Source organism: Eleutherodactylus coqui, chromosome 5, assembly GCF_035609145.1.
Source record: "Eleutherodactylus coqui strain aEleCoq1 chromosome 5, aEleCoq1.hap1, whole genome shotgun sequence".
NCBI lineage: Eukaryota > Metazoa > Chordata > Amphibia > Anura > Eleutherodactylidae > Eleutherodactylus > Eleutherodactylus coqui.
Genome location: NC_089841.1, coordinates 216,761,870 through 216,780,227, shown reverse-complemented (window position 1 = coordinate 216,780,227; position 18,358 = coordinate 216,761,870). Strand labels below are relative to the sequence as shown.

Here is an 18,358-nt window from a genome sequence, read left to right as displayed (position 1 = left end):
CTAAAGAAATACGGCAAAGATGAATCATTTCGGAATTGTTTCCACGGTCAATGTGACCCGTTAATTTCATTGTGTTTTCCAATGGAATTGTATAGATTATAGGGTGGAAAAATAAAAAACTAAAATAATGTGATTGCATAAGACCCAATATCCACGGGCGGATCTGATATGCAGGGAAGATACGCAAATCAAGCCACCCATAGGAATACATTGGCGTCCGCAAGTAAAATAAAGCACGCAGATTTGATTTGCGCACCTTTTAGCCCGGAAAAAAAGAAATTGCAGCATGCTCCATTTCACTGCGGATGCCGCACAGACAGCTTCCACTGAAGTCAATGGAAGCCGTCCGATCCGCGGCCCGTCCGCAATACAATTCCACAGGAAAGAAAACAAACACACATGGCACACATCTGCAGTGAAGACCCGGACAGGTTTGCACTGTCCTTGGCTGAGGGCAGGTTTGGATTCCGTAACGGAATCTGACTCGAATCCGACCCGCCTGTGGACATGAGGCCTAAGTGTAAGCACCCTCTTATATTTGGGATGTGGTTGTGTTCAGAACTATCCAATCACTTTTAAACTCATGATAAATAGTAGTCAGTACTTCGCTGCCATTATTTACAGTATTCTGATTCACCCCATATAAAGTTCAGTTTCTAGTAGGATTTTCCTGACATTTTCTCAGTTGTACTTTTTAGTAAAAGCCGTAAAGAGCTTACAGCACATCAAAGGGATCTGATTGTTAGAAGGTTTCAGTTAGGAGAAGGGGACCAAAAATTTCCAAGGCATCACATATAAGATAGAATACAGTGAAGACGGTCATCAAGAAGGGGATTAAATTTGGCACAACAGTAACATAGCATGCAAGGCTGAAAAGGTGACATTAACAAGAATCCTTCAAAAACTGATGAAAAGACCAGAAGAAAATTGTCCGAGGAGGCTGCCAAGAGGCCCACAGCAACATTAAAGGAGCTGCAGGAATTTCTGGCAAGTACTGGTTGTGTAGTGGATGTGACAACCATCTCCTGTATTCTTCATATGTCTTGGCTGTGGGGGAGAGGGGCAAGATGGAAGCCTTTTCTAAAAAAGAAAAACATCCAAGCCCCGCTATGTTTTACCAAAACATACATTAAGTCTGCCAAACGTTTGTGGGATAACGTGTTATGGTCTAATGAGACCAAAGGGGAACTTTTTGGCCATAATTCCATAAGATATGCTTGGCACAAAGCCTACACTGCTCATCACCAAAAGACCACCATGCCCACAGTGAAGATGGTGGAGGAAGCATTATGTATGGGGCTGGTGTTCTGCTGCAGGAACTGGGTTTTTAGTCAAGGTGGAGGGAATTATGAACAGTTCCAAATATCAGTCCATTTTGGCACAAAATCTTCAGGCCTCGGCTAAAAAGCTGAAGATGAATTTCACCTTTCAGTAACCCAATGGCTCAAAGCATCCCTCCAAATCAACAGAAGGATGGATTCACCAGAAGATCAAAGTTTTGGAATGGCCCAGCCATAGCTCAAACCTGAAGCCCATTGAACATCTATGGGGTAAACTGAAGAGGGCTATTGCCCTTGCAATCTGACAGTTTTGGGGCACTTTTGCAAGGAAGAGTGGGCAAAGATTGCCAAGTCAACATGTGCCATGCTGATAGACACCCACCCAAAAGACTGAATGCTGTCATAACGTCAAAGGATACATCAACAAAGTATTAGTTTTAGTGTGTGCATATTTATGTAACAACATTACTATAGTTTTCTTTTAACTTTTTCACCGTACAAGATTTCAGTTTGTTTTTCAGTGGAATTGTACAGATAACGGGTCCCACTGAAGGTGGAAATAAATCTGAAATGCTTCATCTTTGGTGTATTTTTTAACATGACAAAACATGGCATTTTAATCAGGAATCAGACTTTTTTTATATCGACTGTATGTATCCAGCGGGTCAGGGAGGGCGGTGAAGTAGATTGCCAGTGAGCCGGAATACAAGCCCAAGCCGCGTTAATAAAATGCTTGAGTACCGACTTACGATAGACCCGCAGCAGCAGGTCAGAAGGATGCAATAGGAACATGGCTGAAGAATTGGGGATATGCAGGTGGAGGGTTTTGCAAGCGGTCGTATCAGTAACTCCTAGTTGTTCTGCAGATATATATGTATATATATGCGTATTATTAGGCTATGAAAGTGAGAAGTGGCATTCCTTGCTAGGTATGTATACATTGCTGTAAGGCTAGCTAGTGGAAAGAGCATTTCCTATAGATTCTAGCTTTACAACCCAAGAAACACTCAATTTTAATCGTTAGACATGGCAATTTCATTACATGCAGCACTGGACAGAGACAGAAAGCAAGCAGGATTTGTAATACGTTATCCTCCATAAGGTATGTGTTTACCTGATATATGCCTCAGTATATAAAGTATATTGCCCTACACAATGTGAGCTTGTGAATCATAATAACATTTCCAATCTCTGAATCCAAGGTTAAGAAAATGAAGAGGGAAGCACCTAATGAACAGAGCAAGACAAATCATGAGGAAAAGAAGGATGTACAGTAGAAAAAAATAAGTTAACTTTCCGAGGTAGAAGAAAAAAAGAAAAAAAAAAAACACAAAACAAAACATGAGAGTAAAAAAAATAAGTTATCCCCATCTAACAGCCAAATTCCTACATAACTCAATCTGGACATCTCATCTGGTGTGAACTGCACTCATTCCTAGTGTAAACCCCACCGCGCTCTGCAATGATATACTGTAATGTCACATCGCAATCTGGATTTACTATAAAGGGCTGTGACGAGTTTCAGAGCAGTAAACATTGCAGCGAGGTGTATTTCACACTGAGCTGGTTTTTATGAAGAACACTTCACCGCCCGGCTCCGGCGGCCCCAATGATGAATGGTGAAAGATGCGTGACAAGCTTCATCATTGTTTGTAAATCTTAACTGTTCCTGCTCACTAACTCTGCAGGCAATTTTCAAAGACAGCGGCCGACAGAAGGACAGCATAGCTTCCCTGAAGGTTATCCAACTCCTGCCTGGCTTATTTTCCTGATGAGAAGGCAATTGTGTAACAGCTAATCATGGAAGGCTCCTAAAATTAAGAGCCAAATTAACCCCAACCTTACCACTTATCGTAGATAAATTATTGTCCGCAGTGGCGAGGCATAATTCAACAATCTGTTTACTAGGACTTAAACTGGACCCAAAAGACGACGCTTTCTATTCACGCAGAAAAATAGTTAAAAGAATTTCACTTACTTTTTTTTTAAAGAATTCAACTTTTTTTTTGTAAAACATAAGTAAAGGGAATGTGATTACGGTTGATACATAATGCAAAAGTTAACTTCACATTAGCAGTCTTGGCCAAAATGCAGAACTAGAGGCCTATTTAGACAACGGTTATCGCTCAAAAGCCATCTTGTGAGCGATAACCGTTGCGTCTAAACACGCATATACAAAACAGCTGCTTTGTTCTCTGAGCTATCACAGTGGTATCCCGCTCTGGCTGCATTAACTCTTAAGTAGCTAATTAGCTATTCAGAGGTATGCAAAGTTGATCGCTCAAAACTGTCACTTAAACTGTCATTTGAGCGATTATCTGTCAGTGTAAATGGGTCTTTACACCCGCATTTATCAGTATTTTGTGCATGCAGTTTGCTATACATTTGGGGGAGCCCAAGATGTCAGCCAGTTTGACCCACTGTGGAGATACAGGGCGATTCCCTGCCTTGCCAGTAGGGGTCGCACTCCTGTATATCGTGGCGCACCTATCTGTGGTTGGTGTCTTTGGTATCCGTTCACATGTGCAGTCTATGTTTGTTTGCAGTCACTCTTCCCTAATCTGGGCTGAGTTGAGTGAGTGGCTTCACTATTAGTCTGCATTGAACAAGTAGCTCCTCCATATTATAGTCTGGCTCTCTGCATTCTACTAGGCTCTACGGCGATTGTGCCTGGCCTGCAGTCTATCAGGTGTTGCATTATTGGCTTCCTTTTCGGTGAATAATGTCCACATTAGCAGTCTAAAACATAAAGGAAATTGCAATGTATAGAATACTGCATTCAATCCACCTCTGACCTGTAAAACTACCCTAATGTATCCTAAGGCTGGCTTCACACGAGCATATGAGCAACCACACTCAGCTCAGTGCAATGTGTTTGCGGCCTGAATTAGGCTTTTTTGTGTCTATATCAGCATATTCTGCTGTACTTTTTCTGCATGCAATATATGTTTATTTGCATGCTGGACACAACTACGTCCCAATTTAAATGGTTATTTAGCCAAATGAGTTTCATATGTGTTCTTTTTCCAACAGAATTGTGCAGTGTATTGGCATCTCCTCGCATATTGCACATTCATTTGCATATGCCACTGCACCATAGACTTCTATGGGGTACTTTGGTGCGTAAATGCGCACAAAAGTACAGCATACTATATTTCTTTTCAAACTAAAAGAAGGATGTGTGGATGACCCCCTTGGAATCAATGGGTTCTATTCACTGCATATTGCGCGCGTATATATGAAGGAGCTCTAAGGGTGTATGCACACACAAGTAAATGCTGTAAAAAACAGCCTGTGTAGGAGGGGCCTAGAATGCTGCAAAATTGCCGCAGAGTTTACTGCCTCTGTGAAGATGGACTTAACCCCTTAGTGACGGAGCTTTTTTCTATTTTTGTTTTTTCCTCCTCCCTTTTAAAAAAAATCGTAACTCCTTTATTTATCCATCGACGTCGCTGTATGAGGGCTTGTTGTTTGCGGGACGAGTTCTATTTTTCAATGGTGCCATTTAATGTTCCATATAATGTATTGAAAAACTTTTTAAAAACTCTAAGTGGAGAGAGATGGGAAAAAAAAACGACATTCCGCCATCCTTCAGTGCCTCCTGTTTCTATGATGCGCAAACCGCAGCAAAAATGGCTCAATAACTTCTTTATTCTATAGGTCAGTAAGATTACAACGATACCAAATGTATATAGGTTCTTTTGCTGTACTACTTGTATTTTTTTTTAAAGATATATCATTTTTTTTTTTTTTATTTCTGTCTCCATCTTCTGCGCACAATAACTTTTTATTTTTACGTTGATATAGTTATGTGAGGGCTCATTTTGTCCGGTATGTTCTGTCGTTTCCGTTGGTACCATGTTTGAATACAAACAACTTTTAGATTACGTTTTATTACATTTTTTTTTGCAAATAGGGTGACCAAAAGAGCGCATTTCTGGCGGTTTTTATTTTATTTTTGGACAACATTTACAGTGTGGGGTAAATAATGCATTACTTTGATGGATCGGACTTTTACAGACGCAGCTTTATTATTTCGTTTTTTTGGGCAAATATGGCAAAAGGGTTTTTGGTTTTTTTTTACTTTTATTTACTTTTATTAAACTTTATTGCTTTTATTTTTACAACTTCTTTTAGTCCCTAGTGGGGGCCACAACTAGCGATGCTTTGATCACTCCTGCAGTATGATGTAATGCTACTGCATTATATCATACTGCATTTGACAGGCAGCCTATCAAGCCACCCCACGGGTGATATACAGCATCCCTCTCTGAAAAGGGGAGGAGGCTGGAAGAGTCGGGAGCAGTGCACTGAGCTCCAGCCCTCTGGCACTATTTGCAATGGGAGGGCAACTCGCGGGAACGTAGCTCTGCCCTCGCCCCGCCTCCTCTCATTGCAAATAGTGCAGGGGGTGGAGGAGGCGGAGAGGGGGCGGGAGCTCATTGCACTGCTCCCAGCTCTTCCAGCATCCTCCACCTGCAGAGAGGGACGTCGTATATTGGCCGGCGTGAATACCTGGCAGATATACGGTCATCTGAATAAGCCCTACGACCCGATTCAGATGGCAGTGTTCTGGCCAATATTTTGCATCTGTATTTGTAAGCTAAAACCAGGAGTAACTCAAAAAATAGAATAAGGCGCAAATTTTGACATTATGCCGCTTTCAGATTACAGTATTTTTCTCAGTATTTTTGAAATTTTGAAGCCAATACAAGGAGTCTGCTCAAAAGATAGAAGAGGTGCAAATTTGTCCATAAGGGCTTATTCCCACGGGCGTATATCGGTTGCGTTTTCACATCCGGCCGATATATGCTGCCCCTCTCTGCAAGGAGATACGGTGGGACTCGAGCTAGTGCACTGAGCTCCCGCCTCCTCTCCACTATTTGCAATGGGAGGGGGTGGAACTTGCAAACAGGAGCGAGGGGCAGAGAGGGGGCGGGAGCTTAGTTCACTAGCTCCCGTCCCACCTCCTCCCCTTGCAGAGAGTGGCAGCATATATCGGCTAAGCGTGAAAACTCGACCAATATACGCCCGTCTGAATACGCCCTAAGGTAAGGTCTGAGAAACTTGGATAGATATCGCACTCTTTAACCTCTGATTGCAATGTGTTTTAAGAGAAAAACTCATCACATCGCTGAACCTGCGATTTTCACACGCATGAAAATCGCATGGTTTTTCAATAGTAACAATAGAAAAATCTGAATCGCAGTCGCGTGGGACTTACATTTACATGTGAGTGCAATGCGATTTTTTTCTTTTTGCCTGCCATAGAAAATAATGGGTGATTCTCAAACAAGAATTGCCCAAAAATAACACATGCAGCGACTTTTGTCTGACTGATGTTCTGAGAGAAAAATCTCCCATGTGAATGCACTCTCAGGCTGCCTTCACGCGAGCGAGAAGATCGTGCGAGACTTGTGCTTTGCGAGATGCACAAATATGAACGCCATTCTTTTAAATTGGGCCATGACAGCGGTGGCGGAGGATCCCACATCCCCAAAATGATGTGAGGCTGTTTTGACATAAACGCCTGGCATCTGCAGCGAATTCACATGGTGGGGAGCACAATATGGGGCCGTGATTCACAGGCCCATATTGCGCTCGCCTGTGTGAGGTTCGCCTCAGGCTATGTTTATAAGGGGCAGAACTGCTCCACTCCTTCACCCGGTACCCGGCGGCCTGTACTGAGCACACCGCTGTTGGTGAGATGATGGCACTTTCACATCACTTGACCAGTGATGCCGCGCTCAGTACAGGCCGCCAGGGAGCCGAGTGAAGGAGTGCGCCGACAGTCTAAAAAATTCGGAGGTGCGCGCTGCATCTTCTGAAATAAAATGCGGGTACGCAGCCGAGTTCACATCCAAATCCGTACCAATAGTGCATATTTGACTATGTTTTGGATGTGGAAATGCTGCAGAATTTGCCGTGGTCGGCAAAATGAGTACCCAGATTGCTGGGGAGTAAAAGATGACTGGAGAAGGCAATGGCAAACCACCCCGCAAAAACAGTCTGCCAAGAAAACGTCACAATGTGACATCACCCTAGGAGTCGGTCATGACTCTGTACTTGCACCAGGGGACTTTACCTTTAACACAAGATTATCCCGACCTGATGGCGGGTCTACTGACCAGGGATCCATGATGCTCTGAGCTGGAGTCAGTAGATCCACATTCAGGCCAGGACACTTGTCTAGATTAGCTCATGTTAAACGGGCCAATAACTTAGTTTTGGGTAGTAATGACTGCATCAGTCAGCAAGTAAAGTGTTCCAGATATATTCCTAGCCAATTTGAGGAAAACTACCTGATATTTAGTGCTTATATTCATATATGGACTCAAAAGTACCCTGATATCCAATGATCAACTAAAGGGTCATTATTGCATATGTTAGGATATGTATTTAACTGTTTAAATGCTTCCTTAAAAATCTTGCTGCCTCTTTATGCTATCAGAGCAGCTTCCAACATCCGAGGCATGAATCTCTTCCCAGGTTCAATACTGTGCCCCATCTCCTGTCAGAGACTTTGGCTGCTGGTCACACATTGACCTTTAGTCATCTGAACTGGCCGATAACAGAGAAGCCAGGACGCACAGTTTTTGGACAATTGTTGTAGGTGTACGAGGCCTTTCCTGCGAGCTGGTGGTTGTTCCATGCAGCAGTGATGGTGGGGACTGTAACAGGACGTTCTGTGAGTGAAGGGGGTGTTTATTAAAGTCTGTCCAGATTAAAGAACTAAGAGCCCTTTTATACGGAACAATTATCATGCAGTTAATCACTGGATTGAGCGAAACTGAACTATAATTGCTCAGTGTAAATGCTGCCGGCAACGAACGACAAAGGCTAATTCATTCACTTATTCTTTGTCATTCAATTTAGGTAGGCATAAAAATCGAATAACAATCGGCCTACGTAAGCAGACCGTCTTTCATCTATGAACAACTGCCCGTTTACTAATTGGCCAGAAGCGATCTCCACCCGCTACGCCTTCATTCACTAAACGATTGCTGTGTTAAAGAACAGGAGCGATAATTGTTGGAACGATCGGGAGCTTTAAAGGGGTTGTCTCGCGGCAGCAAGTGGGGTTATACACTTCTGTATGGCCATATTAATGCACTTTGTAATATACATCGTGCATTAAATATGAGCCATACAGAAGTTATTCACTTACCTGCTCCGTTGCTAGCGTCCCCGTCGCCATGATTCCGTCTAATTTCGGTGTCTTCTTGCTTTTTTAGACGCGCTTGCGCAGATGGGTCTTCTCCCTTCGGCAGCATCTGCGTTTTGGCTCCGCCCCCTTGTATGTGTCATCGCGAAGCTCCGCCCCCGTCACGTGCCGATTCCAGCCAATCAGGAGGCTGGAACCGGCACACGTCATGGGGCGGAGCTACGCGATGACGCGTACAGGGGGCGGAGCCAAAACGCAGATGCTGCCGAGCGGAGCCGAAGGGAGAAGACCCATCTGCGCAAGCGCGTCTAAAAAAGCAAGAAGACACCGAAATTAGACGGAATCATGGCGACGGGGACGCTAGCAACGGAGCAGGTAAGTGAATAACTTCTGTATGGCTCATATTTAATGCACGATGTATATTACAAAGTGCATTAATATGGCCATACAGAAGTGTATAACCCCACTTGATTTCGCGAGACAACCCCTTTAAAGCGGTTGTCTCGCGGCAGCAAGTGGGGTTTACACTTCTGTATGGCCATATTAATGCACTTTGTAAGTTACATCGTGCATTAAATATGAGCCATACAGAAGTTATTCACTAACCTGCTCCGTTGCTAGCGTCCACGTCTCCATGGATCCGTCTAATTTCGCTTTCTTCTGGCGTTTTTAGACATGCTTGCGCAGTCCGGTCTTCTTCCTGGTGAATGGGGCTGCTCGTGCCGGAGAGCTGGTCCTCGTAGCTCCGCCCCATCACGTGTGCCGATTCCAGCCAATCAGGAGGCTGGAATCGGCAATGGACCGCACAGAGCCCACGGTGCACCATGGGAAAGGACCCGCGGTGCATCGTGGGTGAAGATCCCGGCGGCCATCTTGGTGAAGGAAGAAGAAGGAAAACGTCGCAGAGCGGGGATTCGGGTAAGTAATAAAAAAATTTTTTTTTAACACATCCTTTGGGGTTGTCCTGTGCCGAACAGGGGGCCTATGGGGGGAAAAAAACAAAACGTTTCGGCGCGAGACAACCCCTTTAATGACTGCCTGTCTAAAAGAAGCCTAAGCAGCTTCACTCGCATGTATCCCTCTGCCAGAGAAATCAGCCGATTCACTCAAACTTTTTCTGTTTTAGACTAACTGGACAGAGCATATTACCCAAAGGCCGGGCTCACACAAGCGGATTTGAATTGCAGATTCCATGCCCGACGTCCGCGCGGACCTTCCGTGGTAAAATGTAGAGCATTGAAAGGCATACATTATCCTTCCAACCCGTAGATACAAATTGCGTAATCTGCTAGCAGAGGAAATATCACAGCATGCTCTATTTTACCACGGAATCCGCACGGACAACCTCCATTAATGTCAATGGAGGCATCCAACCCGTAATCCATACATAATTAAAATTGCATAAGAGCTGCGGGTACCTGCGTCATTGCTGCAGTAAAGTGAGGTACAGGATCACTTGGTATAGGGTAGGCCATGGAAAAGCCCAGCACCACGCTCTTAAGAAAGCTGTCTAAAGGCGTATTCCTCATTGCATTCCGAGTATGCTCTTGAGTGCAGAAAACATGCTCTGCCTGTTCCTTGTTGCCAGCAGCATCTGTGCCAGCAGCTGGCTGTGCTCCATCCAAAAGCAGGGTGGAGAAAAAAGCAAAATAGTAGCACCCAGGGCAAAAGCTCTGATTCAATTTATCCTGCATAGACAGTTGTGCAGCATTGAAATGGATGAAGAAGCAGCACAGATGTACCAGTCAGAAGCCATTTCTCTGTATGATGATTTAGAATCCTGTATAGACTGATGTTAGTTCACTGCAGATTTTTTTAATTTAATGACAAAGCCTGTTTGCGCCTTAATGACCGGGCCAAATTTTGGAAATCTGACACGTGTCACGTTAACATAGAAAAACTCTGTAAGGTTTTGATTATCGAAGTAAGTCTGACACAGTTTTTTCGCCACATGTTGTACTTCATTTAGGTGGTACAAACAGACCGATAGAATTTTTTCACATTTTCAACTGCAATATATCAAATATGTGCGAACATGCTGTACAAGTTTATGATAAGATATATATTTCCACCTTTTTACTTTATTCTGGAAGAACATTTGAAAAACTTTAGTTTTTTTTAAACCATTTAGGAGACGTACAAATTTAACATTAATTGTTAACATTTGGAGGAACACTTTGTTTTCCTGCACCAAACCAAGATTGCAATGGCTCATAGGTGTCAGAATGATAGATACCCCCACAAATGACCCCATTAAAAAAAAAATGCATCCCTTAATATACTCACTGAGGGGTGTCAAGAGTATTTTGACCCTTAAATTTTTTTCAGGAGTAAATGCAATTAGAGGAGATAAAATAAAATTTCATATTTTTGAAAATATGTCATTTTAAAGACAATTTGTTGTTCTATAGTGCACAAGAAAATGAGGATTTGCACCCCAAAATAAATACCCGTTTGTCCCGTGTTCAGAAACACACCCGCTGTGGCCCTAATCTGCTTACAGGACACATGGCTAGGCCTGCAATGGAGGGAACGCCCATTGGATTTCAGGGTACAACTGAATAAATTCCAGGCCCCTATTGCACACTTGTGCAAAAAAAAAAAACGACTCCCTAAAAATAATATCCCCCCCACCACTTTTTGGCAATCTAAATCTTAAATAAAAGTAATAATTTAAAACCGTGTGGTATTTCTCAAAACAGGGGTAATTACGGAGGGCTCGTTGGGATGGTCACATGGTGCAATAAAACTAGGTATCCCTCCTCCTCCCATGCTCGCTGCAAACACTCCAGTGATAAAAAGTGCCAACACTTTTTTGGGGAGTATTTGTTGACCTCAGTGCGGGGATGGGGGTGTAAAAACTGGAGCTCTGTGAACATTCGCACATGCTAAGACTTGTAAGCTTTGCGATTTGTGGGGTCCAAACTCTGCAGATTCCACTTTGCAAATCCTCAGCAAGTAACCGTACAAGGCATGTGGATGAGATATTGAAAATGCAGTGAAAATGTAAGAAAAATTCTGCATAGAAAATTAAGCTAGACTGAAATCCACGGTGAAACCGCAAAGTCCAAGATGTAGCACCTGTGAATTTTTTTTTTTTTAAACAATTTTTATTACAGATTTGTTATACAAGATTTCTATGTTCGTGCGTTGTGATGCGATAAAAAGGAGGCTCCATAGGGAAACATGGCCAATAGGAAAAAAACAAAAAACGCAGAATGCAGAAAGAGAGGACATGCTGCGGTTTTTTTTTTATCACCACACCACATGAGAGAAAACATTGCAAATGGGAATGAAACCATTAAAAATCATTGGTTTCATAATTCTTTGTTTTCACTCACTCTGGCATTGCACGTTTTTAATCGCAAATATGAAGTCACCATTACGGTATGTTCACACGGCAGAATTTGCCGTGGAATTTTCCACTTGAAATCTGCCACAAAAATCACTTTCAATCATCATAAAAATAATTGCTGGATCCCTCACTTCTTTCTGCATGTAAGCGCTCCTCAGCGAGGCGTGAATGATACCCAGCAGTGATACTCTGCCTGTCTAAATGCTCTACATGAGCGCTAGCAACTCAGCGGTGACGTCATACATATGGTTCGTGCATATGGTTTAGCCAAAAGCATTAGTGAGTATATTATTACTTCAGATTACCAGTTGTCCTGCTTATGAGGCCTCTTTCCCACGGCCTTAGGCGTTATTTATATGCGTCGACCAGCGCCATAAAAACACGCGAACGGGCGCACAAATATAACGTTTGTGTGCCTGTTCAATCGGCATGGGTCCCGGCACGTATACGTCTACGCTGCGGCCACAATGCCATAGCCTCTCCTTCCCTCCCCCTTACGGCTAACCTCCTCTCTCCTACCCTCCAGCTGTTTGCAATGGGAGATGGTAGGGGCAGAACTAAGTACCGGCTCCTCCCCTTGTCCGCAGCCAGCAATGGAAGGGGGGGGGGGGAGTGAGCAGACCTTAGCCCTGCCCATCCCGCCCACTCCCATTGCAAACAGCCAGAGGGGAGGAGAAAAGAGGGAGGGAGTTTAGCAGTCACGCTGCTAAACTCCCTCCCCCCTTCCTTCTCCGGTCGCTGTCATTGGTTCCCATAGGAGGCCATGCAGTGGCCGACATATTCCGGAGAGAAAGATAGTTCCAGGACTATCTTTTTGGCCCAGCGTGAAAGCGCACAGCGCCATATTGGCCCAGCCGGGCACTTTTACGGCCATGTGATCTGATATCATCCGGCCGTAAAAACCATATACGCTGCGGAAGCGATATGGGAGTAGGGAGAGAGGGTGTCAACGGCACAGCTCATTAGAGGAAACACCGAGCGATTCACAGCACTTCTTATCCGCTTGTTCATGGCACGTGGACAAGACGGGCTTTGGGATTTTGGAAAGCCTGAAAAGACAAGGGAGAAGCACTGCTGGAGCGTTGTAGATGTCCATACAGGCAATCACACAATCCCCCTATGAGCAGACTACTATAAAACAAGAAGAAACCCGCTACATGGTGTTCTATCTCCAAATGTGGAAACGTTCCAAAAAATGTGTAGATTCCTAAAAGTGTTTCTTCAGTAGGTTGGCCAGGCCACGTTGCGCCAAAATTGTGACTAGCGGCAGATTTATAAATACTGTTTAATTAGACGGCTTGGATGAAGTTTACGCTGTCTAAGGGCCGTTTACAGGGGACAATTATCGTGCAAAACCCGTTCAAACAAACAAAAATACACGATAATCATCATGTCTGAATGCAAAGCCATCGTCAACTATTTGTTTACTGTTTTGTTATTGTTCACTTTCAATTGGCGTACGAATCATCGCTGATCGCTTACTTCTCGCTGCGTCTAACTGTCCCCCGCTCAGTACTTCACGTAGGATGTGAGGCGCTGAGCGAGAAGTCAGTAAGAGGTGAGCAATAGTCCGTGGTGATCTGCCTGTCTAAAACACATTAGAAGAGCGCAAACAACTAGCGGTGACGTCACCCGCTTGTGCAGATCATCCTGTGTGAATTGGGCATTAGTATGGGGATTTGCCAATCCCCGTCCAGAAGTGATGCTGAAGACCAGTGCCGGGGACCGAGAAGCCGACCTGAACAGCGTTTCTAGGTGATGTATGCATATTTAAAAAAAAAAATTCTGCAGCTAGGGTTTATTTTCGGGGTAGGGCTTATAACTGCGAGTCTTTGTAGCGTCACAAAATCGTGGTATTGCTGCGAGAAAACTCCCTCCCCCCTTCCTTCTCCGGTCTCTGTCATTGGCTCCCATAGGAGGCCATGCAGTGGCCGACATATTCCGGAGAGAAAGATAGTTCCAGGACTATCTTTTTGGCCCAGCGTGAAAGCGCACAGCGCCATATTGGCCCAGCCGGGTCACTTTTACGGCCATGTGATCTGATGCATTAGAATCCAATGCATCAGATCGTAGCGTATATCATCTGGCCGTAAAAACCATATACGCTCGTGTGAAAGAGCACTGAGATATGCTGTGCTATAACTTTCTCTTATTTCAGCAATATGGTCAAGCATAGAAGATTAACTAACATGGGAAAATGTACTGTGTTTTATACGCTGGTCTTAATTCAGAATACTCCTCTAAGGCCCAATGTCCACAGGTTGATTTGATTTGCGGAATCCGCATGGGTCACCCGCGCGGAAGATCCGCATTCAAAGTGCCCATAGGGAAGCATTGGCATCCGCAACTGAATTTAAGCATGCAGATTTGACTTGTGGACCATTTGGTGCGGATAACAAGTCACAGCATGCTCCATTTCAGTGCAGATTTCATGCGGATGAATTCAATAGAAGTCAATGTGTACGGATGATCCAAGTACACAAATACAATTGCAGATGCACTGCTGATTTGAATGTTAAAATCAATTAGGGAGGTGGGTAAAGGGCTCGGAGGTGGGGTTGCGGATTTCTTTTCTGCACGAATGATCTGCAGTGCATCCGAGCGACAAACCATTATATCCGCGATCTCCCGCAAATGGTTTCCACAATTTCTGATGTTTGTGCACTAGAAAGTCAGGCTTTGTGCCATACCCTCTGCCACCTTCAGGTTTAAGTTATAGTAAATTCGTCAAGCAATGGATGCTCCAATCCACTTCTAATAAGCTGCATCCACTTTTTAAAAAAGTGGTGAGAACCATGTAAAAAGGACAAAAAGTTGTAACTTTTTACACAAGTACAGCTTGTGTAAAAATATGCAACTTTTTAAAGACAAAATTCTGGTGCACAGTCCTTAGAAAACTTCCCCCTGTGTGTACACACACGTACACACGTACACACACACACGTACACACACACACACGTACACACACACACACACACACACACACACACACGTACACGTACACACACACACACACACGTACACACACACACACACGTACACACACACACACACACGTACACACACACACACACGTACACACACACACGTACACACACACACACACACGTACACACACACACACACACACGTACACACACACACACCACTCACCTCTCTATCCAAGATAATCTTTCAGCCATAATAGTTATAAAGCAGATGGCTTTTTAGAAAAAAGCCATTGTTCAAGGTTGCTCTAACCTAAATGTTCTCAAGGCAGCCATTCAGGCTGAAAATCTAATAAAATATGGCTTCTCTTTCTTTTCCATGCTCCTGTTTAGCATGTAAATAAAATAAACACCAGTATATAAATCACATTTAGGCGACTTTCACGCAAGCATATTACGGGTGCATTTATGTGCCTATAATACGGATGAGTGTTCTGGCCTGATCGTGGGTTTATCCTTATGATGCTCAAAATTCGGGTCAGTAGACCCACGGTCTGGCCGAGACACTAATCTGTATTATGGGTAGGTAAGTACACCCATAATATGCTCCTATGAAACTGGCCTTATAATCGATGTTAAGGTACACCACATGTATGTAAGAGCCATGCATACACACTGTGCACATTACAATCATATTCTGTGGTACATTAAAAATTAAAATAAATAAGAATACAATCACAAATGGTAATTCAGCAATATTACATTAATTACAACAAAAGGACAAATATTTTATTTGTGTATTATATGATTTCTATATAGAGTGAACATATCCTGATGATTGTTAACAAGGGCTAAACAATTCCTCTGCTAGGTTTGTTTTAGGGCGCATGTACACAGCCGTAGGCGTTTTTTTTATGTGTGTCATAAAAACGCATTAACAGGAGCACAAATCTAACGTTTGTGTGCCCATTCAGACAGCACGGGCCCGGCGCATATATGCCAAGCTTGCAATGCCATCAGGCGGGGGGGGGGGAGAGACAGTTTAGCTTTGCTAAGCTGTTCTCCCACTCGCCAGCTTTCTGCAGGGGGAGCGGCGGGACGGAGCTAGTGTGCTAAGCTCCTGCCGCCTCTCCGCCCCTTGTCGGCAATGGGAGGGGGCGGGCCAAGGTGGGGCTTAGCTTAGCCCCCCCCCATCCAGCCCCCTCCTATTACAGCCGGAGAGGAGGAGGGAAGGGGGTGGGAGTTTAGCAGTCACCTCTACGGCAGCTGTCATAGGCTCCCATAGGAGTTTATGCTGTCAGCGGCATAAAACCACCTGTCCGAAATGCAATCTTGGCCAGCCGGGCGCTTTTAGGCCGCGAAAATACACCCATGTGCAACTGCACTGATGCATTGTAAACAAATGCATCAGAGGGGCAGCGTATATCGGCCGGGCGTGAAAACACGGACAATATACGCCTGTGTGAATCCAGCCTTAGTAAATAAATACTTGCCTTGCCCATAAAATAACAATTGCAGGGCATCTTGGAACTTTGCATTGTGATGTTCCTCTGTTATTCCTTCTGCAAATGTACAAATAAGTTGACAACAGAGTTTCAAAATTCCCTACTCGTTCTGACACTGAGCATTAGCCTGTAGTGTAGGAGACCTTTTTTCTCTGAATGGAAGGCACATTTCAGGTTCTATGTAAATCGAGTATGCTGATTTCAAAAGTCAAGACAAAAAATTCTCAGAAAACTGGAACACTGCCTAAATGACCGGAAAAAAGTAAAAATTCACTGTCATGTTTCGATACAAAAAAAGACTTTAACTATCCGTCTCCTAAATAGTATATAAGAAAAAATTGAGTAGGATAATGAGTATACTTTAATGTTGTAAAGATTGCAATTTTTTTTTTTGTGCTGTACGTACAGAACTATAAATAACAAATAATATGGCTATGATGTTTCATGTATTTTGGTTTTAATAAATACAAAATACATGTTTTCTTTTATTTTGGGCATAAAATAAATAAACAACATAAATAAAATAAATATATAAAATATGAAAATTATTGATACAAATATGATTATTTGGTTTTTTCAAGTGTAAATAGGGAGGTGGTCCGGTTTTCGTAGAATTTTTTGTCTTGACTTTTGAAATCAGCATACTCGATTACATAAGATCTGAAATATGCCTTTCATTCAGACAAAATATGTCTGACACTATAAGCTAATGAGCATGGATTGGACGATATCAAACTTTTAAAGGGAAATGCCTTATACGTACAGCGACCCTTGAAATCTGCTCCATTGGTTGAAATACCTAGAGTTCATTTACTACAAATTCTGAATTTTTATTGGTATAAGTAGTAAGTTTTAGTTTAGGGGTCAAAATGCACAATATTTCTGATGATTCAAATAATAATTTTCCATGGTAAAAAATAATTTGTATCACAAATCTTTTTATGTACATCTCTTCCTTGATGGCAGTTCTTAAACAAAAAAAAAGAAGAAATGCACTTTCCATCTATGGCCAACTTCACAAGCAATATTTCAGCCAGTCCTCCTATGGTGTTTACTGTGCACAATCCAAATACTGCATATATCTTCAGACATGTGCAACCTCCTTCTACAGGGAACACATTCACTATACTATATTGTAATTAATGTTTATTAACATCAGCATTGCTCAAACTAACATCTTTAATCATGAAAAACAAATGGATGAATCAGAGTTCAAAATGTAAGCATTTCCTGGGTAGGATTGGATGTATAGTATATCAAATGGAAAATGTAATTAGCTTTTAAGTCCAGACTAAGAGGAGCCTAAATTTGTGGCTTTCAGAAAAGTATTATGGTCCTAACCAGCAAGAAGGCTTTTAGACCATTTAATAATAGCACAAATTCTAAGTAAATGAAAAAAATAATGACAATTGAAATTACCTCTGCACTTTAGCATTGCAAGAAAATGCTAACTCATAGACACTAATACATACAACTGCGTTGGTCGGAATCATTAAGAATGACAGGGCTTACCATTGGCTTTGATCTCAGGGTAGGAAAGGTTTTCCTCAAAAGTGAAGATAGGCTGGACACAGGCAGGTGCGGCCATGCTCTGCCCCATGTATGAGGGGTAGTACGAGTGCATCCTGTACTGGGAGCTCGTGTTGTGTCCGGGAAGACGGTTATCATTGCTTTTCACCTACAAAAAAAGACAGAAAACTAAGCTGAAGGTTGGCAAGTATAAAAGGACACTAAATGGGCAAGATGAAAGCTTTCATCGGGACGTCCGGATTGGTTGTATTGACTCCAAAAGTCTAATAATTTGTCTACCTATGGTTCTGTATAAAAGGGGGTTATAACCGGACATTGCCATTCTTGCATTCTAGGAAAGCTGGTTCCCCAAACTACCATTGATTTATTAGCGCCTTTATAGATACCCTTATATAAAAATGGGAACTTTTGGGTTATCAGTCACCACTTTAATTAATTTCACAAAAATACATATGCATAAAAAAAAACACTTTCTCTTTATTTTTCCAAAGCATAAATAAATATTTATACTATTATTCAGGTGCTAAAAACGCAGCAATAGCCTAAAGGATAGCGACGGATGAAAATAAGATCTACCCCGAAAATAAGCCCTAGCA

General features: G+C 42.9%; 1 protein-coding gene across 1 annotated transcript in view; it reads right to left on the bottom strand.

The window, feature by feature from the left end:
- The window catches only part of DMRT1 (doublesex and mab-3 related transcription factor 1), an 85,842-nt gene that overhangs the window by 40,169 nt on the left and 27,315 nt on the right, over positions 1 to 18,358 (bottom strand). The window contains exon 4 of the mRNA XM_066602008.1: positions 17,745 to 17,910. Coding sequence (XP_066458105.1) covers positions 17,745 to 17,910 — 166 coding nt within the window. The remainder of the gene's footprint in view (positions 1 to 17,744; positions 17,911 to 18,358) is intronic.